The sequence below is a fragment of the Globicephala melas genome, chromosome 10 (assembly GCF_963455315.2).
Source record: "Globicephala melas chromosome 10, mGloMel1.2, whole genome shotgun sequence".
NCBI classification, from domain to species: Eukaryota; Metazoa; Chordata; class Mammalia; order Artiodactyla; family Delphinidae; genus Globicephala; species Globicephala melas.
This window is the reverse complement of record NC_083323.1, coordinates 4,396,714-4,422,908: the sequence shown is the minus strand read 5'-3', so window position 1 is coordinate 4,422,908 and position 26,195 is coordinate 4,396,714. Positions and strand designations below refer to the sequence as shown.

General features: G+C 55.3%; 1 protein-coding gene across 4 annotated transcripts in view; it reads right to left on the bottom strand.

Moving 5' to 3' along the window:
• Positions 1–26,195, bottom strand: part of KIAA0930 (KIAA0930 ortholog) — a 44,554-nt gene that overhangs the window by 13,472 nt on the left and 4,887 nt on the right. For all 4 annotated transcript variants that reach the window (XR_009565385.1, XR_009565386.1, XM_060305752.1 and 1 more), the window contains exon 2: positions 3,550–3,701. Coding sequence is in view for 2 of the 4 variants with exons in the window: in XM_060305752.1 (XP_060161735.1) it covers positions 3,550–3,701 (152 nt within the window). In the remaining 2 variants the exon portion in view is untranslated. The remainder of the gene's footprint in view (positions 1–3,549; positions 3,702–26,195) is intronic.

Genomic DNA, 26,195 nt, shown 5'->3' with positions numbered 1-26,195 from the left:
CGACCCAGAGTTCACCAAGAACTCAGCCTCCAAGGTTGTCCCTCAGGCCCTGCAGTGGGTGGGGGGGGGGGGGTCCCAGCAACCTGTGCCGCCCACGCTGCTCTCCTCACCTCACCTACAGGCGGCCCGTCCACCCATCCACCCTCCACCACTGGCCTAGCGCAGGCAGCCCTGGGGTTGCTATGGTGACCGGGTACCGCTAGGCTGCAGGGCGAGGAGGGGGCCAGAGGCAGCCCGGGCTTGCCGCAGAGAACCCGCAGCGCGCAGGCGCTTCGGTAGGGCCCGCAGCACGCCTGCCAGGGGCTTGCCTTTCCGTTCTTTTGAGCAGTGCGGGCAGAGAAGCTGCCTGGGAGCGGCTGTGTGGTCTCCTCACTCCCCCTCCCTGCCCACCTCGCACCCCCAGGCCTGCGGGATCTCCCCACATCGCTGCCCGCCGGCTGCCTTCCAAACACTACTGGCAGATGTGACATGGCCCAGCCCGGCAGGGTGCCGTCGTACGTGCGCCTGACACGCCCCTCCCGCTCTGCGTGTGCCGGTCCCTCCACACGAATGTCCTCAGTCCACTGCCGTCCCCTCTCTCTGTCCTACAACATTCCGGCCAGGTGTCACCTCCTCCTCTTTGTGGGTCCCCAGACACCCGCACTCTTCCCACCATCACAGCACCGACGGCTCCACGTGCCACTGGCCACGCTGTCTGTCCATCCCAACAGACTGCGGGCTCCCCGAGGACCGGGCCAAGTCTGAGTCATTTTGTGCTCCCAGTGCTGGGAGAGAGGCATCTGTACAGAGCTCATGGCAGGTGTTCGATGGAACATTCCAGCACGTGAACAGCTAGACTGCCACACACTCCCATGGACTCAGGCTCCCCCCCGACCTCAACAGCCCCCAACCTTCAGGAGAGCTCGCACGTGGCCCCGGGCCTCCTGCTTCAAACTCCTCAGTCCTGAGTCCAGGGTTCTTTCCCCGCGAGAAAGAGACCATCGTCTGCCCATTCCTTTCGCCTCCCTGCCCGGCCACTCTGGGAACACGCAGACCTGACCTCTCCTTGTTCCCGCCTGCCCGCCTGGAGAATTCAAGGCCAAGTCAGGCTAAGAAAACCCTCCCTGACTAGAGCCGGGGCCTCTCCAGGCACCGAAATCCAAGGCACAGCTGAGAGTCTCAGATGTGCCCAGTCCTTACTGAAGCCTCTGGTCTCCCTGCCTTTGAGAAAACACCAAGATTTTGCAAAAAAAAAAAAAAAGTCATCTGTAATCTGGACCCCAGCAGATGCCAACAGGCCGGAGAGGCGGCGGACAGAAGTCGGAGCCCACAGCCCTGCTGCCTCCCGGCTGTCTGCCCCCAGGCAGATGCGCCCTGGCTCCAGTCTCCCCGCTGGCGAACCGTGGAGGGAGCTGTGCCGAGGACAGAGGACAGCGCGCCCATCATGGGAGTCGCCAGCTCCGAGGCACCCAAGACTCTCACCGCCCTCTGCCAGGGGACTCGTGTGGTCACATCGCCCAAACCTCTGGCCCCCCAGTTGTGTGCGACGGGATGGCCTTAACCCGGCCCCCTTTTCCAGGAGAGGCTGAGCCCTAGAGAGGAGCTGACTGGACTAGGTTACAAGGCCAGTCGGGGGAGACGATGCTGGACCGGAAGGGTGGGTGTGGTGACCGGGGACCTTGGGCCAGGCTCCCGAAGGCGCTCAGCTCAGGACCTCTCCACCCACACCTGCCCCCAAATTCCACCCCTCCATCCCTCCCAGGGCTCCCCCTGCCCACACTGAGTGCGGCTCGGGTCCCACCCAGCACCAAGGCCGTGCAGGCGAGGCCTGTGCCACAGCCTCTGGTCACCAGATCCAATGGCCCGTCCCCCTCTCGTCCTGCATCCCCACGCCTGCCCACTTCTGGAGCCCCCCACCTCTCCAGCCAGTCGCTCAACGTCTCCAGCTGGTCCCTCCCACATCAGGCTGGCTCAGGGCTCTGTCCTAGGCCTCTCTGTTACTCCCCCGAGGCTCCCTCCTCTTCCCATGCCATCTTGGTGCCCATGGTCCCAAATCAGCTCCTCCCTGACCTCTCTGCTCAGTTTCACACAGGAAACCCACTGCCTGGAAGACACCGCCATCTGGATGTCCCACGGGCACCTGCGACTCAACCCGTCCAACACCTGCCCTCCTCCTGTGTCCCCTCCAGATTCACCCCGGGCCCAAGCCAGAGACCGGGCTGCCAGGCCAAGTCTTCCCTCCGCCCCACATTCAATCACCTGAAGCCCTGCTAGTTAAGCCCACTTCCTGGGCCTTCCTCGGAGTTGACCCCACCCCGACACCCCTCCCTCCGCCCGGCTCGGCGCAGCACGGCAGCTCCTCACTTCTACTCTGACGCCCCCCAGCCCTTCCCCCACCTATGCCCGAGAGCCTGCCACATGGAACTCTGACCACGTCCCCTTCGTTGGTTTGTCAGGCTCAGTGGTTTCCCAGGGCTCTGGGGATAAAACCCAAATTCTGGTCACTGCAGTTGCCACACTGTGTTGGCGCCACGCGATGCACTTCAGGGTCCCAGTGCCCACTGGCCCCAGTGACAACGCGGCCACACAGCCAGCTGCTGCAGACACCAGATGGACACCAGAGGACCCCGGCCAACCCCTGGGCCTTCCTGCATGACACGCAGCCCGGCCAGACCAGCCATGCGGCCGCCGGCATTGCAAGCCACCATGCCTCCTCTGCAGCGGGTACCAGGCCTGTCCATCTGCAGAAAACCCATCACGCGTCAGGCTCAAAGAGCAGGCACACGGCAGGGGAGGCACCAGCCCCAGGTAACAAGCCCCGGCCCGGGGCTGCAGGCCCTGCGGTGGGCACGCTGCAAAGACCTGCCTCCACGGCCCTCCCGTTTCCGTGTATTTAAAGGGAAGCAACGTGTCTCCATGTTTGGCATCCAGGCTGCTTAAACATTTTACAAAACACCAAATAAAGCTTCTGAGAAACGTGCGAAGTCTGTTCGATCAACTGCTCTACACAAACTTAGCGGACGAAACACGTGAGGCGACTCATTCCACCTGTGAGCCCTCGGCTTCCTCTTCTGTAAAGCGGGGATAATAACCCCTGCCCTGCTGGGTCGCTGGGAAGACACAACGAGATCGGGAGGCAGAGAGCTCAGCACCGTGTCGGGTGCGTGGTGAGCGCTCAGGGACTGGTAGGCACAGCATCGTCACCAAGCCGGCTCAACTGCCCGCGGCCAGGGGTCAAAATCTTTGCTCCCCCATTTATTTACTAATTATGAGATGCTGGCCAAATCACCCAGCCTCTGTCCATGTTTCCTCCAAGGTACTACAGTGATGATAATCGCTGCTTTCCAGGGTCGTGGTGAAGATTAATAATGACGTCTATCTACACAAGCCCAGCGCATCCCGCCATCAGACGCGTGTGTGGCCATCCCTGCACAGTTCCTGAAGCCTGGCAGGTGCTAAATGAACACCATGTTCCCCTCTCGACTCGCACAAGGACTGCAGGGAAGCCCCTCTCTCACACCAAGAGCAGACCTCCAGGGAGACCTGGCTGGGCCCCGAGGGGCCACTCACCTTCCGCCCGTCGACGGCACCCTCGCTGCCCACGTACGCCAGCTTCCGGCGCACGTAGAAGAGCATGTCGTCCTGCCGCGGGGCCCACTTCTCCATGAAGTAGGTAGAGAACATCCAAGTCCAGAAGACGATGCGGTCATCCTTGAAGCACCCTGCACAGGGAGGCCAGAGAGGAGTGAGGAAGGATGGGTCAACCTGGCCCCAGCCCCGTGACCTTGGCCGGGCCCGGGCCCTGTCCCCCACCCCGCCCCCGATCTGTGTTTCTGGTCAGAAAGCAGCCAGGACTCTGTGATGTTCAGAGCCCCCTTTTCCCTCACACCCCACCACGGGGCACCCAAAGAGGCTCAAGGCCACGAGACCCCCCCCCATGGCACAGTGGACTCCAGCCTGTGGATGAATCAGCGGCTTCGGTGGGGAAGGAAAGACGGACTCAGAGGGAACGTCATGGGCAGGCTGTCTGGCTGGGAGCCGGAAGGGCTTAGGAGGGGAGATCTGTCAGGCAGGCACCTCCCTCCCCCCATCCCCACCCCAGGCTGCCGCAGCTCCCACGGAGAATGCGACTTAAAGGAACAGCTGCCCCTTTGCCAACCACGCTCAGCTGCAGGCAGGAAGCAGGGAGGACGTCCACCCTGCCCTCACCCTGGCGCCACGGAGCCTTTCGGCATGCCAGACTGACTGACTGCTTTTTATTACAAACAGGATTCCTTTATGATAAATCTTTACGGTACTCTTTCCCACACAAGGAGAAAAAGCCCACAGGCTCTGGTAGGAAGGACTGAGTTTCCACTCCAGCTCTGCACTTGCCACGTGACAGCGGGCAAGCATCACAGCCTCTCTGACCCCCAGGTTTCTGGGGGTGAACACAGACTGAGACCATGGGCATGGAGAGCCCGCGCCTGGCACAGGGTGGGACCCACAAAGGCGGGTGTCTAGACAGATCCGACAAAATTCCAAGATATGCTGCAGAGCTGTTTCTTAGAAACCCAAGATATTAAATTGCTCCTGGTTTCCTTCTCTTCTCCAGAAACTACTTTACCACCGTGACTGAGCCCTCGCACTTGGGTCCTGGAAGGACCTGACCTAACCCAACCTTGGAGGCGGGAACCTGGGGGCCGCTGATGCGGGGCTCTCCCTTGTCCTCACAGGCGGTACAGGGATTGGCCAGGCCCCCTGACTTGCAGCCCATGCCCCCTCCTCCGGGGAGTCGGCCATCAGGCTCTGGAAGACTGAGCCGCAGGCAGAAAACCCCAGCCTTTGCTTACATCACCATGACCAGAGACCCAGGCTCCACACCAGCTCCTGCCCTCTGCCCTCTGCAGGGCTGCCGCGGGCAGTCTGCAGCCCGCCCACTCCCACGCCCTGCCTGGCTCCCATGTGAGGGAAACAGAAGGGGCCTCATCAGTGAGGCGTCCAGGTCAGCGAGCCTGATTAAGACAAAGGCCACCCATCAGCCTTGGCGGCCAAGGCTGGGAGAGGCCGCAGGACTGACGGCCGCATCCGCGAGCTGGCAGGCAGCAGGTGGAATGTCGCCGCCGTCGCACCGTTCTGCATCACCGCCCCGACGTTCCTGCCACACCTTTACGACCGGCGACGCCCAGTTCACGCCCCTACAGGTCCCTACAAAACTAGGCAAAGGGGCCGTGTTATTCCAAACAAAACAGGAACTCTCCCGTGACTCTGTTTACTCTCAGCTCCCTCAGCCCAAAGCCCAGCAGAAGGCCGATCAGGCGAAATGCTCAGACTGCCCACGCGACTGCTTCCTGGTCCCGCGGAGGGTACAGAAGTGACAAGCAGTGGGTCAGGTCTCCAGTCCCCACCACTTGCCACAGTGAAGTACAAGTTCACCGTCAGCGTCACTCAGGGTCAAGCGCTGCCCCCCTCGGGTGGCACTCTCTTTTTATTCTGCAAGCAGAAGGAGCCTCGTGGTACCTCGGGCACCCAGATGGCTACGATTTGTTACACATTTGCCATGTTGAGTGAGCACCAGGTAGAGCTACGTAGATCATCTCACTAAACTCTGCCTGCATTCTGTTATGTCTACTGCCCCGTTTCACAGACGCAGCTGACTCTCAAGAGGTTAAAGAGGAGGCCAAGATCACAGAGTTAGAAACCGCCAAGTCCTCAGACCTGTCAGACCCCCGCGTTGACATTCTTGGAAAATGCTGGACCCAGATAATGAATGCAAAGCGCTTAGCAGGCAGCTGGCAACCCCGGGAGCGCGATGAGGGAGGGGTTCTGGGGTTGGGGGAGGATGCAGGGTTTGCATGCGGGAGTGGAGTGCTGGAGGTGGCACAAAGTACATGCCACCGTATTCTCTAGGATTCCACGTGCCGCCAGGCCTGGCCCAGTGGGGGCCACACAAGGGGTCCCATGTCCCTGCTTTAAATGCTGAAAAATCACTTTCTTCACAGCTCATCCCGCCCAGTTAGTGAGGGAGTCTGCAGGTCCCAAGAGTCTGAAGCAGACTGCCTGCCAGTACTTCCTCCTAACACGAAGGCTCAGCTCACACAGGGGCTGCTGGCACCCAGCCCGAAGGTCACCCCGGGCCGGCTGCCGGCCCCCCCACCCCGATGGGCCACTCCCAAACAACCTCTCAGAGGGAACCAGCCCACCCCCCGTACGCTTCCAGCCCACATGGCCATCAGAAAGTCCCCCTCACTGCCAGCTCCCCACCCGGGCTGCTGCCATCACCCCTAGAATGCACTGGTTGCCCCTTCCACTCCCATCCGACAGTCTGCCCTCCACGCCACAGCCACAGGATCTTTATTTAAAGATCGTTCCCTGCCCCCCTTAGAACCTTCCCAGGGAATTCGGAGTAAAACCCAAAGTTCTGAGAAAGCTCTCCAAGACAGCCCCTCCTCGCGCTGCTCACCAGCCCTGCTGGCCTCCTCCCCCTCCGATTCTCTGCCCCAGTGCCTTTGCACAGGCGTCTCCTTCCTGTCATTCCAGCTGCAGCTTAGACGACTCTCACCTCTTTAGAGAGCCTCTCTGGACACCACATTAAACGTGGCCCGAGGGGCTTCCCTGTCACAGCACCTTGTTTTACTGCCATCATCACCACTGGTGTTTCATATCGGTTTGCTGTCTGTCCCCCACTGCATGAAAGCAGCTCAGGAGGAGGGACTTGTGTGGATGACCATCAGATTCCAGTGCCCAGAGCAGAGCCAGGCACACAGCAGGCGCTCGATAAACGCTGTGTGAATAATGGGTTGTCCCAAGTTAACGGGAAGCAGGTTCAGTGAGGTGGGTGACTTGTCCAGGTGACCACAGCAGGGACGTGGCCCAGCCACTGTCCACCTGAGGCCTGGGTGCCCCACGCAGGACACAGGGCATGGACTTGCCACTTTATTTCAGTCGCAAGGGCCCTGACTTAGAAAGATCTTCCGAAGATGCCCCAAACACCACACGACACAAGGGCTGCAGCCCCCTCACTCAGCTCGCCCAGGCTCCACAGGCAGGTGGGCCTGTCGCGTGTGCTAAGAAGACCCCTGGGCGTCCAGACAGGGCCCACCCCGACCCCGCCTTTCTGAGCACCTGCAGCCCCTGTGCGCCCGGCAGGTGCAGGTTGGGAGACCCAGCACCAACACGCTCCGAAAGGCACAGGGGGGCTAGACGTTCGCTGTCAGCTGTGGACACCACACGGATGTTATCATCAGCGTAACTACTTCAGTACCAATGACAAACTCATTGTCATTGAGTAGGAAGAAACTCTACTCTCTCAGGGAAACCCCACGCACCTGCCTCTCTCACCCATGAGGTGGGGAGAGGCCTGCTAGAACCATTGCCAGGACCAGCCGTGGGCACCACACCCAGAGACGCTGGCGGAACAGACACGCAGACCACGGCCACACCCAGGACACCCAGTTTAAAGCCAGAAGAGAAATCGCAAAGGTCAAGAGCTGCCCCCGACCCGGAGCACTCAAAATTCCCCTTATGCCCAAGAGAAGCATGGCTGAAATCAACAGGAACATGAAAACCAGCGGAGGGAAATTCACAATAAATAACTAATGTCCATGTAATAAAGAATTCACGGGGCTTCTCTGGTGGCACAGTGGTTAAGAATCCACCTGCCAATGCAGGGGACACGGGTTTGAGCCCTGGTCCGGGAAGATCCCACATGCCGCGGAGCAGCTAAGCCCACGCGCCACAACTACTGAGCCTGCGCTCTAGAGCCTGCGAGCCACAACTACTGAGCTTGCGTCTCACAACTACTGAAGCCCGTGTGCCACAACTACTGAAGCCTGCGTGCCTAGAGCCCGTGCTCCACAACAAGAGAAGCCACTGCAATGAGAAGCCCGCGCACCGCAACGAAGAGTAGCCCCCGCTCGCTGCAGCTAGAGAAAAGCCCGCGCAGCAATGAAGACCCAATGCAGCCTAAATAAATAAACAAACCAAAAAAATAAAGAATTCACATCATAGCAAGTTATGAAAGAAAATGCCTAAGAGCCCAATAGATAAACGTGTAAAACACCAAAACAGGTAATTGCCAAAAAGGAAACATAACCACTTAACAAAAATGTGGGAAAATATAAATCGCACTAGTTTTTGAAAATTCACATTGAAAGAACAAGTTGTCCTTTTTTTTTTTTTTTTTTTTTGGCCACACCCCGCAGCCTGCAGGATCTTTGTTCCCCAACCAGGGATCGAATCCGGGACCTCGGCACTGAAAGCATGAAGTCTTAACCACTGGACCACCAGGGAATTCCCCAAGTTGTCATTTTTAAGAAGGCAAATTTGGTATTTTAAAAGTACCACTTAGGACTTCTCTGGTGGTGCAGTGGTTAAGAACCTGCCTGCCAATGCAGGGGATATGGGTTCAAGCCCTGGTCCGGGAAGATCCCACATGCCGCGGAGCAACTAAGCCCGTGTGCCACAACTACTGAGCCTGTGCTCTAGAGCCCGAGAGCCACAACTACTGAGTCCACATGCCACAACTACTGAAGCCCGTGTGCCACAACTATTGAAGCCCGCATGCCTAGAGCCCGTGCTCTGCAACAAGAGAAGCCACCGCAATGAGAAGCCCACACACCACAAGGAAGAGTAACCCCCGCTCGCTGCTACGAGACAAAGCCTGCACGCAGCAACGAAGACACAACGCAGCCAAAAACAATAAATAAATGAATAAATAATTTTAAAAAAAAAGAGTGCAAAAAGAAAAAAAAAATACCACTTAGGAAAACTGGCAGATTCGACAAAGTTAAACACATATTTACCAGTGATTCAGCCATTCCCAGGTACTTGCCCAAGAGAAATGAAGCATGTGTCTGGCACAGACACTGGTATACAAGTGTTCACAGACACTTTGTCCCTAGTAAACCCAAACTGGAAACCAGGAGGAGGTACACGTGAAACATGACGTAGCCACTCAATGTTCCTGGCAATGAGAACAAACTACTGATCCGCACTGCACTACGGATAAATCTCAAAATCATCATGCTGAGTGAACGTCAGGCATAGGAAAAGCTACACCTGAAAGGCCACGTTCACATGACGCTTCAGAAAAGGTACAACTACAGTGACAGAAAGCAGACTGGTAGTTGCCCCAAAACGTTCTGTTTCTGGTGGTGCTTTCACAACCATCAAAACTCATCCAATTACTTACTTTACACGGACACAGTTTATTTTACATAAATTATACTCCAATAAAGTTGCTAAAAAGTTACGACAGCCAAAGCTGGGAAGAGTACGTTGAACTGGGAGCTCTCATATATGGCTAGAGAACAAAAATCACTCTATCCTGTGTGAGAAGCAAGTGAGCATTTTCCTGCTTCTGTGAATCTATCTTACGGAAAAGAAAAAATAGGAGTAAAGTAAATAAATGCCTTTTGCAGAAAGACATTCCCTCTGTATCAATGAGAGCAAATAATATAACAACAATAATCATAATAATAAGGAAGGAGAAAAAGAAAGTAATGTTCTGTAATTACTGACATTTAATCTAGGTAAATTATGCTGTATGTACTAAACCTAATCTCCGTCAGTCTTTTAAAAGGATGCCTATGAAGACAAGTAGGTACATGGAAATGCGTGTAATACGTCTGGTGAAAGAGCGGAAGCTCAGGCTGTACACACTGACCACAACTACACATGTCACACGCCCGAAAGGCAGGAGCTGCTCTACCTCACAGGAAATATGTTTTCTTTTTTCTTTGTTTTTACTTTTAATATGTTGTGGGTTTTTTTGTTTTTTTTTTTTTGCGGTACGCGGGCCTCTCACTGCTGTGGCCTCTCCCGTTGCGGAGCACAGGCTCCGGACGCACAGGCTCAGCGGCCACAGCTCACGGGCCCAGCCGCTCCGCGGCATGTGGGATCCTCCCGGACCGGGGCACGAACCCGTGTCCCCTGCATCGGCAGGCAGACTCTCAACCACTGCGCCACCAGGGAAGCCCTACTTTTAATATTTGTAATAGTAAGATGACACCACTTTTTCCCATGAATGTACGACTTTTGATGAATGTCATAAGGCTCATTAAAGTGAGAGGAGGGGGACAGAGAAGGGACTCCCCACCTTCAGAGGGAGGAGAGGAGGGTGGGATAGGAGACAGTCCAAGTCCAGAAGCTAGGAAGGGTCAAGGTCACAGAGAGCGTCCAGACTCGTGGAAGCAGGTACAGAGTGTGGATCTACAGCCAGACATACCTGAGTTCAGGCCCTGACTCTCCTGGCCCCCAGCCAGGTGGCCACTGCACCCCTCTGGATCCCAGGAACTCCATCTGTCAGAGGGGTCTAACCTGCCACCCTCCCAGAACCAACAGTGAGGACGGGGGGCGGGGGGAGAGGCCAGTACGAAAGTCCTTTGTAAGCCGTAAAGTTCTGTCCACGTGTACATTCGGGGGGACCCTCTGCACTGCTGCTTCGTGTGTCCCTGTCGGCAGTGTGGCTCGCGCAGATGAGGTCATGGATCCCAAACCTGCCAGTGTCCCTAAACTACGCGGTGCAGTAACTGTGTGAACAGACACATGAGGGGTAACTGGACCCTTGTGTGGCCTGTGAAATCAGTACCAGCTTTTCCCAAGACCTGTCCAGCAAGAAATTCCCTGGGTCATAAACCCTGAGAGCCGCCAGTCCAACAGAGAGCTCCCTAATCTCCGTGATTCTCTCCGGCCCTGTCTCCCTGCCATCTGGCCACAGGGGCAAGTTTCCGGACCCCTGAATCCAGTGGATGACAGACTTATGGGAGAGACGCAGCCCCAGATGCTGAGCCACTCACTGGGGCAGCACCACGGACAGCTCCACGCCCCCAGGCGGCTCCCTGCTGGGCTGTGGGCCTTACAATCTTTTCTCATAATCCATGGTAGTTATGTTCTATAAGGCAGCCACAGACACTGAATTAGCAAATACCGAGCGGCTGCTCCGAGGGAGATACAGGGCTGAGCTCCTGCAAGTCTCTGGTTACAATTTCGTCCACCGATCAACATGTATAACCTTGTCTTACGTGTTTCTGTTTAAAGACACCTTATTTAATATATAGTTGGGTTATTAACATTGAACTCCAGGACACCAGCACTGTAACTCGTGCCTGAACGAAGCTTATCTACATGTATATTCTCCATAAGGCCCATCACAGCCTTCTCTTGCTTGAGACCATACAGCACTCCAGCTCTACGCTTGGGGCCACTTTAAACAGCAAAATCACCACCAAAAAGCACAAAAATGCAAGTACATGGCACTATATAGACCACAGAAATGGTGAGTTGAAACAAGGAGGCGTGGTGTCACCTTGCTCAACCTCAGCTGGGACCGTGCACCTACCTCGGGTGACTCAGAGTTTCCCACCACTCTGCACACGTCTGCGATTAACCACAAAAGCACCAAAAAAGTACTGGCGACTTCGGGGTTATGGATAAATTTCTGTTGAGTAGGTAAATCTGTAATACAGAATCCGTGAATAATGAGGATGGGCTGTATCAGAAAAACTGGTCTCTTCCAGCTCGAAATGGGACTACGGGGATCCAGCCACCTCCCCTGCCTGCAGTGAGTGACCTGCTTTCACAAGCCACCGGCTTTGAACTTCAGAACTGGGAGAGCCCTTTATAGACTAGTGAGTCTGGGGACGCACGGAAGAAGGCACGCAGCTGTGTGAGGAGAAGAACCCGCGCCTCCCACGCCCAGCTCCGTGCTCTACAACCACCCGGCCACAGATTCTCTACCTCATTCTGCATGACACTGAATGGGGGACGTAATTGTGCCAACAGCTCAACAGCACTGACAGTGATGACGGCTCACGTTTGCCCTGCACTCTACAGTTTATAAAGCCCTTTCACCTGTTACCTCTTCATGGCAACTTGATGAGGTGGGGATAACCTCAGTTTAGTTTAAAACCTCAGTCTTTGGTTTAAAAATAAGGCAGGGCGGGCTTCCCTGGTGGCGCAGTGGTTGAGAGTCCGCCTGCCGATGCAGGGGACACGGGTTCGTGCCCCTGGTCCGGGAAGATCCCACATGCCGCGGAGCGGCTGGGCCCGTGAGCCATGGCCGCTGAGCCTGTGCTCCGCAACGGGAGAGGCCACAACAGTGACAGGCCCGCGTACCGCAAAAAAATAAATAAATAAGGCAACTGAAGCTTGGGAATCCAGTGGCTCGACAGCATCTGGGGCTCAAACCCTGCCACTCATATTCTTTCCAAGGTCCCAGATGTAGGCATATGCACCTGAGTCTTCAGCAAGTCAATCTTTTTACAGTAGTGACGTCAAAGATCACTGATCACAGATCACCATGGCAAGCATAATAATAATAGAATATTCAAATCATAGAGGGAGCAATTCTAACTAATTTGATCTATTAATTTAACATGACCCAATAGAAAATGCCAAGAGAATGTTTTAAAATAAGAACAGCCAGGAAAATTCAGAGTGATGTGGGATCCTGATTCTTATCAGATATTAAAACATACTAGAAAGCTAAATCCTCGTGTCACCATCAACACAAACTACACAACCCTTCCGCGTTGCAAACAAAAAACCCACAGACTGCTGGCTGCCTGTCCTGCCACGTGGACGAGGTCAACTTGAAGGCTGGAAAAGGGCCAGAGAGAGTGGAGATAGGAGATGGAGACAGTGGGGCCACTCAAGTCCTTAGTATTGGGCATTCCTAGTCTTCTGGAGGCTTTAGTTTTCAACTCTTCCACAGATTGTTAGCCAAAAATTTTATTTTTTTAATTTTTTTTATTGAAGTATAGTTGATTTTACAAATTTGTAAAAAATTTACAAATTTTTTTATTGAAGTATAGTTTCCGGTGTACAGCAAAGTGATTCCGTTATATATACATGTACATATATACGTGTATATATTCTTTTTCAGATTCTTTTCCTATAGGTTATTACAAATACTGAGTATAGTTCCCTGTGCTATATAGTAGGTCCTTGTTGGTTATTTTACTTTTTTAAATTTTTAAAATTTTTTAAAATTTTTAAATTATTTATCTTATTTAGTTTTGGCTACGTTGGGTCTTAGTTGAAGCACGCAGGATCTTCGTTGAGTCACGCGGGATCTTTCGTTGCGGCACGCCGGCTCTTCATTGTGGTGCATGGGCTTCTCACTAGTTGTGGCATGCGGGTTTTCTCTTCTCTAGTTGTGGCATGCAGGCTCCAGGGCGCGTGGGCTCTGTAGTTGTGGCGCGCGAGTTCCAGAGCGCGTGGGCTCTGTAGTTTACAGCACACGGGCTCTAGTTGAGGCGCGTGGGCTTAGTAGTTGAGGCGCGTGGGCTCAGTAGTTGCGGCGCGCGGGCTTAGCTGCCCCGCGGCTTGTGGGATCTTAGTTACCCGACCAGGGATCGAACCCGCGTCCCCTGTACTGGAAGGCGGATTCTTAACCACTGGACAGGGAAGCCCCTTTGTTGGTTATTTTAATAAATTTCTTATTGTCTAAGCTACCATGGATTAGTTTCTTCACTTCTAACCCTAAGAAAGAACTCAAGAGTCACCCAACTTTAAGGAAACAAACCAAAAACCCTCCCTTAATCCCATACCACCTCTAGCTACTGTCTCACCAGAAGCTGTCTCCAGGGGAAAGTTTTCAGTCCTCTCTTACTTGGACAGATATGTTAATTTACAGATCTGTTAAATTCTACCACTGATTTTCGGTTTTGGTTTTTGCTTTCCTGCAGAACTCTCTGACTTCATCTCTGCATCGTTTCACTGATTCTACCTTTAAATGTACCTGGAAGCCAACCACTTCTCACAAACCACTCTGGCACCGGGGCCAAGCACCACCATCTCCTGCCTCTATTCCTGCCCAGCTCCCTAACTGGTCCCCATGCTTGAATCAGCTCTTGCCACGCCCCTGCTCTCAATCCTCCATGAGGCTGACGTCCTCACCTCCACTTGGCTCCTTTCTCAAACACCTACCTTCTCAGGGAGGCCTCCCCAAACCACCCTGTTTAAAATTGTAAATCCAACCCAACAGTCCCTACCCCACTTCCTGCTTTATCTTTCTCCATAGCACCTATCACTCTATAGCTCATATCTTTTTTACCTATCTTCTTTGCTCTCAGTCTTTCCTGAGTACTGGAGCCAGCAAACTTTTTCTGTTAAGGTCCAGATAGAAAATAGTTTAGGCTCTGCAGACCACACGGTCCTGTCTCAACTACAAAATCACCCACAGCGATACATAAAGAAATGGGCATGGCTATGTCCCAATAAAAGTTTATTTACCAAAAGAGGCAGCAGGCTGGAGGTGGCCTGGGGCCATCGTGCGCCAGCACCTGCCTTACTAGAACATATCTCTTTTAACAGAGCATTTTCCCTCTTTGATTGTTTTGTTCACTGCTGTACACTTAGCTCCTAGAATAGTATTTGGCCTATAGGAAACAATAAATATTGGCTAATTAAGTGAATAAATGAAATGAACCGAACGATTAATGAGAGCAAGGTGGTACTGGTACACAATTAGATCAATAGAACAGAATAGAAAGTACAAAAGCAGAATGAAAATACATGGTAATTTAGTTTATATAAATATTCATCCTTCCAATCAGTAGGATGAAGACAGTTCTTCAACAGGTGGTCTTGGAACAACTGGCCAGCTGAGGAAAAAGAATAAGGTTGGGCCCCTGGTCACGTCAAAACCGATTCCAAAAAAGAAAAACTTCTGATGCCAAAAGTAAAATCATAAGAAAACCAAGTAAACCTTGAGTGAATTCTTTATTCTCTCAGAAAGGGGAAAGCCTTTCTGAGTAGAACACAAAGGCTGTCAAAGAGAAGAATGATATTAAAAAAAAAAAAAGACAAAAATTAATAAAAGAAAAACAAAAAGAATGATAGATAAATCAAACAACAGAAGAAATTTCCATAGGAAAACACCCCCATACAACAGAAACAAAGGCAAAAACAACACCACACTGGAAAAATCACGGGATCTCTTAAATGAGGGTTAATTTTCTTAACAAATAAGTTTCATACACTGCATAATAAAATGAAACAGGACGGAAAGGCAAAGGGAGATATAAACGTCTTCTAAGACAGGAAACTATGCTCAGCTTCACACAATTAGAGACATGTAAATGAAAACTGAAAAATTCTATTTTTCACCTATCAGATGTGAAAAAAATCAAAACACCTGACAACATTCCGCGCTGAAGAGGGTGTGGAGAAATGGGGACTTCGTATCAGGCAGCAGGATAAGAAACTGATGAAATCTGTTAGGAGAGAGCTGGGCAACCAAACCACAGCTGCTTCTCCCTTTGACCCAGCAGCTCCTCCCCGAGGGGTTTTTCCTACAGTCTTCCACCTCCGGTGTAAGATTCTGTAATTCCTACAGCACTGCTTACAAAGTACTGGAATGGTCCCATCAACAGGAAAGTTAACTGAATAAATGAGAGATCATTCACAGAATGGGATACCGTGTAGCTTTCAAACACGAACTGAAGCAGCTCTATCTGCACCGCTAAGGAAAGATCTCTAGGGCAAATGAAGCGAGGGGAGATATGAGGGGCTAACAATATCAGAGGTTTTATATTCATATAAAAGTGAATCGTTCATAATGGCCCAAGTGCTTGTGGGGTGAGAGGCTGGGGCACTGGGATAATGGGACCCAACCCCCGGGGCTGTTAGGAGTTTTTAATTAGTTGATACCCTCGAAGCCCAACCAGGCTGCCACTGAGCTGGGGCCCAGGGTCAGCGAGTGTTATTTACATCATTGCCAGTATTATCACGGCCTCTGGAGAGAGACCAGGGAGGAGAAAGGCGTCTTGGCCTTTTGTCTATGACTCTTCTCAGACATTTGAATTTTGTGCCCTGACCATGTTTACCTATTCCAAGAGTAACAAACATTTTTAATCACAATGCAGTTACTTGGGAAAATGCTTATGATAGAAAGCTAAAGAAAAAAGAACAGCAAAAAACAAAGAGCAGGCCACAAAACTTGTACAGAACGCTTGAAGGAAGGAAATTGCTTTTTTAAAAACATGCCTAAGAAGAAAGACTGAAAGGAAGTTGAACCCAAACGTCCACAGTGGTTAGTGTCGAGAGTGGGGGAATTACAACGTTTTCCTGTTTTTCAAACATTCTGTAGTGTATCAATAATACGCTGTGCATCGAAACAGCACCAAGGACTCACCGTGTGCCAGGCACTGTGCTAACCACCGACCATCCTCACCTCGGCTGCAGCGGGTACTTGAACCCAGCCATCCACACCTTGCTTATGCCGAAGCAAGCGTTTACCGAGTGCCACCATTCAAGGCTGGGTGCTCAGTGCTGGGTGGGACGGGGACCAGAACCCAGCACGGACCCTGCCCACCTGGCGCTGAGCGGGAGGAAGCTTTTTATCAGCAACTCACACAGACAAGCAGGACGCTGCCTCGGGAGGGTCGGGAGGGCAGGCTGTGCTCCCTGAGCCTGCACGACGGGCGCCGCGCCTCGCTGGGGCGTCAGGAGCGTGCCCTGAGGAGGGGAGTTTCCTGCTGGGGGGTGGGAAGAGCATCCAAGGTCCTCCTGGTGAGGCCGAGATGGGAAAGGGTCCAGAGCCAGGATGCCACGTGGGAGTCCGAGCTGGAAAGGACGCGACCGCACAGGGCCTCCTGGCTGGGTTGCGGGCTTTGCGTTTATCCTCAGAGGACCGGGGAGCCCTGAAGGGTTTGAGACAGAGTCTCTCTGCTGTGGGGAGAAGGAAGGGGCAGAGGTATGACCCACGGCCTGTAGATGCCCGATGCCCAGCCCGTCCAAGGGCCACCTGGGCCAAGGGTCCCGAGAGGGACCTCCTGGGAGCCGCCTCGGCTCAGCCTGGCCCCTCCCAAAGGCTGGGGGGGGGTCAACTGGCCTCTTTGGGGAGAGTCCAAGGCAGCCCTTGGCCGCTTCCGCCCCCCGGCAGCCAGGGCAGCATGAATAGGCTTCTGTGGCCCCTCAATAGGCCTTTCATCAACTCGTGCCTCTCAGTGCCCCTCATGGGCTAGAGACCCTCCCTCAGGGCACAAAAGACAAAGAAGCTGCCCAGGGAGGCCCAGGGCTGCCCTGATGAGGCACTTGGATGGAGAAGTACTGGTCAGACGGGTCCCCACGTGAGCAATCCCACAGGCCAGGCCGGTCCTCCGCTCCAGCCTAAGGGAAGCACGGGGTCTCAAGGATGGCAAGGCGGCCGGGTCAGGAGAGCCCATCACCTGCCTGGCCCCCTTCTTCTCCAGGAAATAGTCGAGCCTCCTTCCCCAGATGAGCCAGGCCGTACAGACAGCCCCTCCAGTTTGCGCTGTGGTCCCCCATGCTGCAGCCCCTCCCTCCGCCCCTGACCAAACACCCTGCGCGTCCTCAGGCCACCCCACCCCTCACCATGGAATCTTCCTGGACCGAACCACGGCGCCCTAGGCCCGTCCCAACCTAGCCTGTGCAAGTCAGCTTGGCCATCACGTCCCTGGGGCCTGTTCCCACCACCCGCCCCACGCACCTCCTCTGACCCACCTGGGCCACTTTACCTCATTTGATCTTCACAAAGACCCTGTGAGATAATGTTGCTACCTTCATTTAACTGATGAGGAAATCGAGGCTCAAGGTTTGCTTCCCTCATCTGATGTCGCACTGCTGGCACGTGGCAGAGCCAGGCCACAGCCCAGGGCTGCCTTCTAAGCCTGCCACACGAACACACTGATGTGTCCCTTCCCACCACGACAAGGCACCTCACTGGCAGGGTGACCAGGTACCCACCACAGGGCAGGGCGACCAGGTACCCACCACAGGGCAGGGCCCACAGCGGGGAGTCAGTGAATGTTGAACAAACAACCGCATGACTGCACCCCAGTTTTCCAGTTTACTCAGCGAGCACCACGGCAGCTTTGAAACCCAAAGCCACTGTCCCTTCTCACAATATGCGCAATGTTGCGAAACCCTTAAAGTGCTCCTGCGGCCCTCAGGTCACCTCCAGGAGGCCCTCGGTCCTGCTTACCCAGCAAGATCACGATGGGAGCTGGCACTGGAATCCAAGTCGGTTCAGCACCCACTCTGAGCCTGCTCCGTGCCGGGCATCACCTGAGGCCCCAGGTGCAGTGAGAAACAAACCCTGACCCTGATCTCAAGGTCACTTTCTAGGGTGGGGCTTCAGTCCCCACGGCCCACAGTTCCCCAAAGCAATCCTCTGCGTTCTCCAGAACAGCAGTGCCTGCAAACCCGCAGCCCTGTGGCCACTTCGCTCCCCACCACCTCTTCCCAGGGGGCTTCGAGCTCGCCTAAGCAGTCATCAGGCCAAAACAGGAGCTCCACATTCAAATTCCCGTCTCCTAGGAGCTCGTCACCGACATGGCCTTATTCAAACTCCTGACTCACTGCTTTGCTCTGACACATAAACGGGCCTCCAAGACGAGGTGCCGTTCTCCTGAGGGATCTTCGGGGGACACCCACACAAGGTGCCCCAGCCCCGACAGGAGCCGCCACCCAGCCACCGCGGCTCCCGCCTCCCGCCCACCCTCCCCACCTTCCTGGGCTGCGATCACCTGGTCACCGCCCTCACTGCCCTGGTCCCTGTTCCACCTCCTCCTGCCCCCGCCCCACCGCGCCACGCAGCACGAGGCGCATGACAGAAGCCCAGAAGCCTGGCCAGCACCGCAAGAGGCTCACAGCCCACCTGCTCCCACCACTGCGCCAGAGCAGATGCTGAAACCCAGCAACCCCAGGCCGTGTTGGTGCACCCATCCTGGCCCACGGACCAGGCTCAGAGCTGGGGACCAGGCACAGCTGGACCACCCCACCCAGTGAGTCCAGGCGGAAGGGACTGTCTTGCTCACCGCTGTGCCCAGCACCTACTCCTGCAGGCTTCGGGCTCCAGGCTGACGTTTACCAAGCGCTTCCAGCGGGCCAGGATGCAAAGCTGATGACACACTGCGTGAAGCTAGGATTCAAGTCCCCCCACCCCTGGCCCCTGGGCAGACCCAAAGGACACCTGCCCCTCAGGTGTTCTACCTTCAGCGTCACCTAGAGTAGTCCCTCCAAACACGCCCCCAGCCCTCCCCCAGGGGCCGCTTGTCTCATCTCTCCTCGCTCCTGGGGTCTCGGTTCCCTTGCGCAATTCCAGCTGCAGCTTCTTCGCCAGGAACGCCCACCCCCGAGCCTGTCTCCTCTTTCATTTCCCTCCTTTATTCTCGCTTCTTCTAAGACTTCCTTCTCTGTGACAACCATGGGGTGGGGTTCTTCTTCATACACTAGACCAGGGCGAAGCCACACGGAAAAAAAGGCGCCAAATGCCTCTCCCTGGAGAGATGGATGTCCAAGCGGGAAAGGGACAGGCCACAGCCTCGAGTCCAGGAGAGCTGGGCCCAGAACCCAGACTGACTACCTGGGACGCTGAACGAGGGCCTTCCCCTCTCTCAGCCTCATCTTCTTCGTCTGCCGGCGGGGGTGACACCCCCCTTCACCACAGGCTGCTATGGGAACGACCCAGTGCTGGGCCTGCAGTAACGGGGCAGCAGCCGGACTCGCAGGGAGGCTCCCAGACACGTGCCCCGCCTGAGATGACGCCATCCTCGCTCCCTGCGCGGCTCAGCAGCTCCAGCCTAAGTCGACTCCTTGGGGTTTGCCACACGGAGCGGGGGCGGGACGAGGGCTCCCAGGAGCTGAGCAAGAGCTGATGAGCCCCACGGGGTGGGCAGCTCCCTCCTCCCCGGGGCCGGAGGAAGCTGGAATGCTAGGCGCCCGCCTCCCGGCAGGGGGCGCAGTCTTGGGGACCACCCGAGGCAGCACCGGCCACCAGGTGCTGTGGATCGGTAGGACGGACCTGCAGACAAAGCTGGGGGCTCGGCGGGCATGACAGCTACAGCCCCGAGCGTGACGGTGTAGCTCTGGGTGGTGGGACAACCGGGTTCTTATTTCCATCTCTGGGCTGCAGGGTGGCGTATGCAATTCTTCCTACTTCTGCTTCTTCCTATTTCATTTCCGTTGTCCCTGAATCAGAGCACAGAGCAGCACTGACCTTCCTGAGGCGCAGTGTAGCTGGCCCTGCTTTTGTCAAGTGGCTTGGGTTAGGCAGTAATGCCTGTGGACTGCTGACCACACACCCCAGAACCACGGGCTGCGAACAGTGGTCCACGTCAACCTTCCTCTCCCCATTTTACCTAAGAGGAAACTGAGAGCTGGAAGGGGGAAGGGCTCTGCCCACAGAGACTCCCACAGGCCCCCTGGCCTTGACCCAGGGCCGTCACCTGTCACGGGCAGCCTCCGTGACACTCTCTGATGCTCTAGGTCTGGAGGCTGACCTCTGCCCGAGGTGGACGCAGGGCAGTAATCAGTCCTACTCTGCCAGGAGAACGGAGGCCCAGAGAGCTGCAGCGACTTCCCCAAAGTGACACAGCATTCAGGGAAAATTAATTTCTGAGCCTCCTCTGCCTTCTTCCCTGCTCTGTCTCTGCCCAGCGGGACCCCCCGTGAGGACGGCTCCACTCAAGGGCTACCTCCCCAAGAAATGACCACCCTCTTCACTCAACAGATACGAACCCATCGATTCATCACCCACACTCCCCTCACAGCCCCTTCCCTGGGCCTCGCTCCACCATCAGTCCCACCCTGAGCTGGCACAAGGGATGCAGAGCCAGTGCCAATGACCCTGCAGGGGACCCCAGGGGGTGAGGGAAAGGAAGTCACACACAGGAGGCTATGCAGCGTCACAGGACTGATGGCAGAAATCAGTACAGGTGCCGTCAAGAACGAAGGAGGGGGGGCCCAGCTGATCCTCTCAAGGGGTCAGGAAAGGGCCACACGGGCCCTTGAGCCGAGAACTGAGAGGTGAGGCTCCCCTGACAGATGGGGCGACAGAGTAGCAAAGTGTGGAGGAGCCCCCGAGAAGACTCACACGGCTGGGGCTTAGCTGTCAGCAGGGCCAGGTCGGAAAGGATCTTGAACTCTGACTTGTAGGCCTCAGAGGTTTCTAGGGGTGTAAGCAGCAGAGTATAACACAGTCGGGAGCGGCAGCCGTGGTGGGACGGAGGGCCAGGCGCGGAGGCTGGTGTAGTCCAGCCCACAGGTGACCCAGGTGGGGATGAGGGATGGCTCAGGGCAGACAGAACTCGGCCACAGCTGGAGGGGCAGGTGAAGAAGGGCTGACCCTTGCCCAGTCTCAGTCAGGCTGAGCTGGAGGCGACACACTCTGGGGAGACAGGTGTTCGAGGGCAGTCAGCAGTGGGGGCTGGTCCAGGGAGTGTCTGGGCTGGTCCGTGATGGGTGTGGGTGGGATCAGGGGGCGGCATGACCGGTTACCCTCTACCCACCTGCCCCTACCATCTCCCGGGGAAGCTCTCAGCCCCGGGAAGCAGGGCCAAGCCCAGTCCAGCTCTGCATCCCCGGGTGCTCAGTCGCTATGGCCTGCACGAGGGAGGCAACAGTGACTACGGTTACCTAAAAATGTACACTGAGAGAGGGGTGGAGATCGCAGAAAAGGTGAGCAATCAACTGGCACGAGGGTCTTGGGTGGCAGTGCGGCTGCAATGGTGCCCGTGAGCAACGTTCCAGAAAGAACGAGAAGGCAGAAGCCCAGGCCCGCCTCACTCGAGGTCCCCGTCACTCTGAGCCTCAACCCCCCTCTGTGAACAGGGACAAAACCCGCCCATGATTCCGCTCAGCAGCTGTGAGCACCAGTGAGGACGCGGCAGAGCCCTTTGTGAAAGTCGGGCTCTTTCCTGACGATCTTGGTAGTACACGCTCCCTGTAAAGAGTAGTTTGTACTCTGCTTTTCTCACTTGTTCTGTCCTAAGTGTTGTCCCAAGTGTAAACAGTCAAGATTCAAAGCACGTCCCAAACCAAAGCGTTTTTACACTAAAGATAAACAGCGACAGCACCTCCAACTACAGGACTAAAAATTAAGCCCCTCTCCTTTTCACTTTGCCAAGAGACATTTCTCACGTATCCACTGGTCATTCAAGGGAGGCAAAGAACATATCCTATAAAACAGGGGTCCCAACCCCCAGGCCACGGACTGCTACCGGTCCGGGCCGCACAGCAGGAGGTGAGCGGCGGGGGAGCCAGCGAAGCGCCGCCTGTATTTATGGCCGCTCCCCATCGCTAGCATTACTGCCTGAGCTCCACCTCCTGTCAGGTCAGCAGCGGCATGAGCTTCTCGCAGGAGCGTGAGCCCTACTGTGAACGTGCCTGCGAGGGATCTAGGTTGCGCACTCCTTATGAGAATCCAATGCCTGGTGATCTGAGGGGGAGCTGAGGCAGTGATGCTAGCGCCAGGGAGTGGCTGCACATACGGCTTATCGTTAGCAGGGAGGTTTGACTGCACAGAGACCGTAATAAATCAGTTGCTTGCAGACTCATATCAAAACCCTATCAGTGAGTGGCAAGTGAAAACAAGCTCAGGGCTCCCACTGATTCTGCATTACGGTGAGTTGTATCATGATTTCATTATATATTACAATGTAATAATAATAGAAATAAAGTGCACAATAAATGTAATGTGCTTGAATCATCCCCAAACCATCCCACCCCCACACTCCGGTCCATGGAAAAACTGTCTTCCACGAAACCAGTCCCTGGTGCCAAGAAGGTTGGGGACCGCTGCTTTAAAAGACTCAGGCTAACAGGGTATTTGTCTTGTATCCCATCAGACACAAGACTCCCTTTTTAGGGACTTCCCTGGTGGTCCAGTGGTTAAGACTCCACGCTCCCTATGCAGGGGACCTGGGTTCGATCCATGGTCAGGGAACTAGATCCCACGTGCCGCAACTAAGAAGCCCGCATGCCACAACTAAAAAAGATCCCACATGCCGCAACTGAGGCCCGGCGCAGCCAATTAAATAAAAATAAGTAAGTGAATATTAAAAAGGTGGTCCCTCCCAAGTGAGCTGACGCTCATCCTGCGCGGCCTGGACCGTGCAGAGGGTCCTCCCCCAGCTGGACAGCCCTTACCTCGGCCCCCAGACGCCCTGACCCCTCATCTGCAGGTTCACCAACAACCTCTCAGCTCCTGCTGCAGCCAGCTGGGCCCTGAGGGGCCTCCTTGTGCTTCTCTCCCTCCACAGCCCAGCCCGGTCACTGCACACAGAAAGTAAGGACACCCTGCCCTGCCCCCAGTGGGCCTCGATCTCTTTACCTGAACCGAGACAACAGGCGGGAGGGCCCATCGGGCATTCTGGCTCTGGTGCTCAGTCTGCCAGGGCCCTCTCGCAGCTTCACCTACCTGTCGGCACAGCAACAGCGACAGGCTGGTTGAATTCTGGATCTTTCTTGTCCATCTCGGCTCCCCCGGGATGGCTGTGACCCTGAGGATGTTCTGCTGCCCAAGCCAAAACCAGGAGGTGGGGAGCAAGCTGCCAGATCAGCCCCGACGCCAGGAGGGCGCGACGTCGGGCAGAGGGACATCACGTCCGCTCTCGGAAGAACACCTGTCCCAAAGCCGCGCAGCAGCAGCAAGAGGACGGACTGGAGGGCTGCCGATCACACCCAGCACTGTCTCCCCACCCATACCAGCCCCCGGAGGGTAAGAGCCAGGACCAAGGCCTGCACTGCACCCACAGGCAGCCTGGCACCCGTGCTGATGCGGGGGCCACCGTCTGTTGTCCCCGAGGCTGGGCGGGCAGGGGCCGCGCAGAGCTGGAAGTGAGAGGGTCTTGGAGGCGAGGAGCAGCCTGGGCCACTCAGTTCCCAGGCTTCCCCGTCCCCAGCTGCAGGACAAAGGACACCTGCCTCCCCCACTCAGCAGGCAATCCTGCAATCCCAGGGAGGAGACAGGCCTGGAGAATCACCGACCAGCGGGCAGCCGGCCCCAAGCCCCGTCTGAGGCTGGATCCTCTCTCAGCAGCTGGCACACCCGGGTGCCAGGAAGCCGCCACCCGCCACTCACCTTTCTTCCTGTTTGTACCAATGCCAATGATTCAGAACGTTTTCCATGGCACTTCCATGATAGTCCAGTCGTTAAGAATCCGCCTTCCAATGCAGGGGGTGCAGGTTCGATCCCCTGTCAGGCAACTAAGATCCCACAGGCCGTGGGGCAACTAAGCTCATGCGCCACAACTACTGAGGCCACGTGCCGCAACTACAGAGCCCGGGCGCCGCAACTACTGAGCCCACACGCCACAACTAGAGAGAAGCCCATGCGCTGCAGCAGAGGATCCCGCATGTCGCAACTAAGACTTGACACAGCCAAAAATTAAAATAAATAAATAAATAACAGAAAGTTCTCCATGAGTTTGGTAAACATCTGTCTGCCACCCGCCACATCCACCTATGGTCCTAGTCCTGCCTTGGGGGTCAGACAGCAGCCTCTAAGAAATGGCCTCCCAGGTTGGCAGCCGAAAGAAGTCATCCAAATGCAGAAAGCTTCGCACAAATGAAGAGCCCTGTTGCAAGCTATTTATAAGAGTGAAAAACTGGATCCAAGCTACGTTTCCCACAAGACAAAACCGATTAAGTAAATTATGGCACATCCACTCAACTATCCTGTATCATTTAAATAATGTTTAGAGTTTGAACAACACGGAAACGTTTTAGGAATTTTAAGTGAGAAAGCATGATTAAGAAACTTTATGCGTAGAATATCAAGTATTCTTTAAAGGGGCTTTAAAAAGATTGGAAAGCAAGATGTTGTTAACAGTGTGACTACGTGATTGGAACTATGAGTAATTTTTTTCCATTCTTTATATTTTCCAGTTTCTATATTGTACATGTAACATTTTTTATTTTATTTTATTTTTTTTTGTGGTACGCAGGCCTCTCACTGTCATGGCCTCTCCCGTTGCGGAGCACAGGCTCCGGACGCACAGGCTCAGCGGCCATGGCTCACGGGCCCAGCCGCTCCGCGGCATGTGGGATCTTCCTGGACCAGGGCACGAACCCATGTCCCCCGCATCGGCAGGCGGACTCTCAACCACTGTGCCACCAGGGAAGCCCATGTAACATTTTTTAATTGGAAAAAACTTGTCTGGGGATTTTGATGCTGTTTTTTTAACAAGCGTCCCGCTCAGGGCTTCTCTGCAGTGGCCTCATGGCTCGGCTGGTAGTCCTGAGCCCGCCCAGCCCAGTGAAGGAGGCAGATGTAAATAAGGAGCCAGCGCTGCAAGGAGGGGGCACGGCTTGTGCAAGGCCTCAGGGCAGCGGCAGAGCGGGCACTGGCGCCCAGGCCAGGGGAGGGGGCGAGGATGCCAACACAGCTGATGGCCCTCTCGCTTTGCCAAGAATCCCTGCAGCCATGACCCTCAGTCTCCTTAGAGTGCGAGGTCCAGCGTCCTCAGCGTTCTCTGGAAGGATGCAGAGTCCCTGCCTTGGGAGAGGACCACTCCGGCAGCTGCCTGGGCTGCTCCAGCCCCAGAAACGGATAGAGGCCAGAACCCACAGGCCTTAAAAATAGGCGCAGGAACCGAAAGAGACACCACTGCCACTCTAAACGGCCACACTTCCTCCTCGCGGCACTGCCCCAGAACCGGCTCTGCCTGCCTTGGGGACGGAGGGCCCCAGGGGAACCCAGAAAAACTGGCACCAGCCACTGCAAAGCAGTCTGAACTTCAGAGCTTGAATCCAACCCTAATTCCACATGCGGGCACTGGGCCAGATGTTTGTGTCCTTTATAACAACAACAGCATAGAGGGTCAACGCCGTGCCAGGGCTTGTGCTGGGTCTGTTCCTACCGCATCTCCTGCAGTCCTCACGGGGTGGCATGAGGCTGTGCGTGTCCCTTCTCAGACAATTTCCATGACCCTACAGACTTTGTTGTCTCCACTTTACAGATGAGGACCCAGAAGCTCCAAACGGTGGCGTGCTTAGGCCCCCGTTCTTCCCTTCCAGCCACACCTCCCATGAACATCCCCCGCCCACCACTACGCCCAGCTACACTGCACCGAGCAAGACAGAGGGCTGGGCCGAGCGTGCAAGGTCCTCTTCCCGATTCACAGGGTGGTGTCAGGTGCCTGGCACGTGTAGGTGTTCAGCGCAGAGGCGAGGCTCACAGGAAGGCAGTCTCCCCCGTACTCCTCTGGCTCATTCCAGAACTCTCTACAGGACGGCTACTGGCACCTGACATGCCTCGGCTGGAACCCCAGGAACCCCAGTTCTGCTACCTCCCAGTTACGTGACCTTGGGTGAGTCACTTTCCCCTCTGAAGCTTTGTTTCCTCATCTGCAAAATGGGCTTTTAACAGAACCTGCCTCCACAGGAGGTGCTGCTGCAGGTCCAGCGGGGCTGGCACACGGCACGTGAGCAGCATCCCTCGTGCTAACGGCCTCTCCAGTGCTGGCCGGTCCACGAGTCAAACA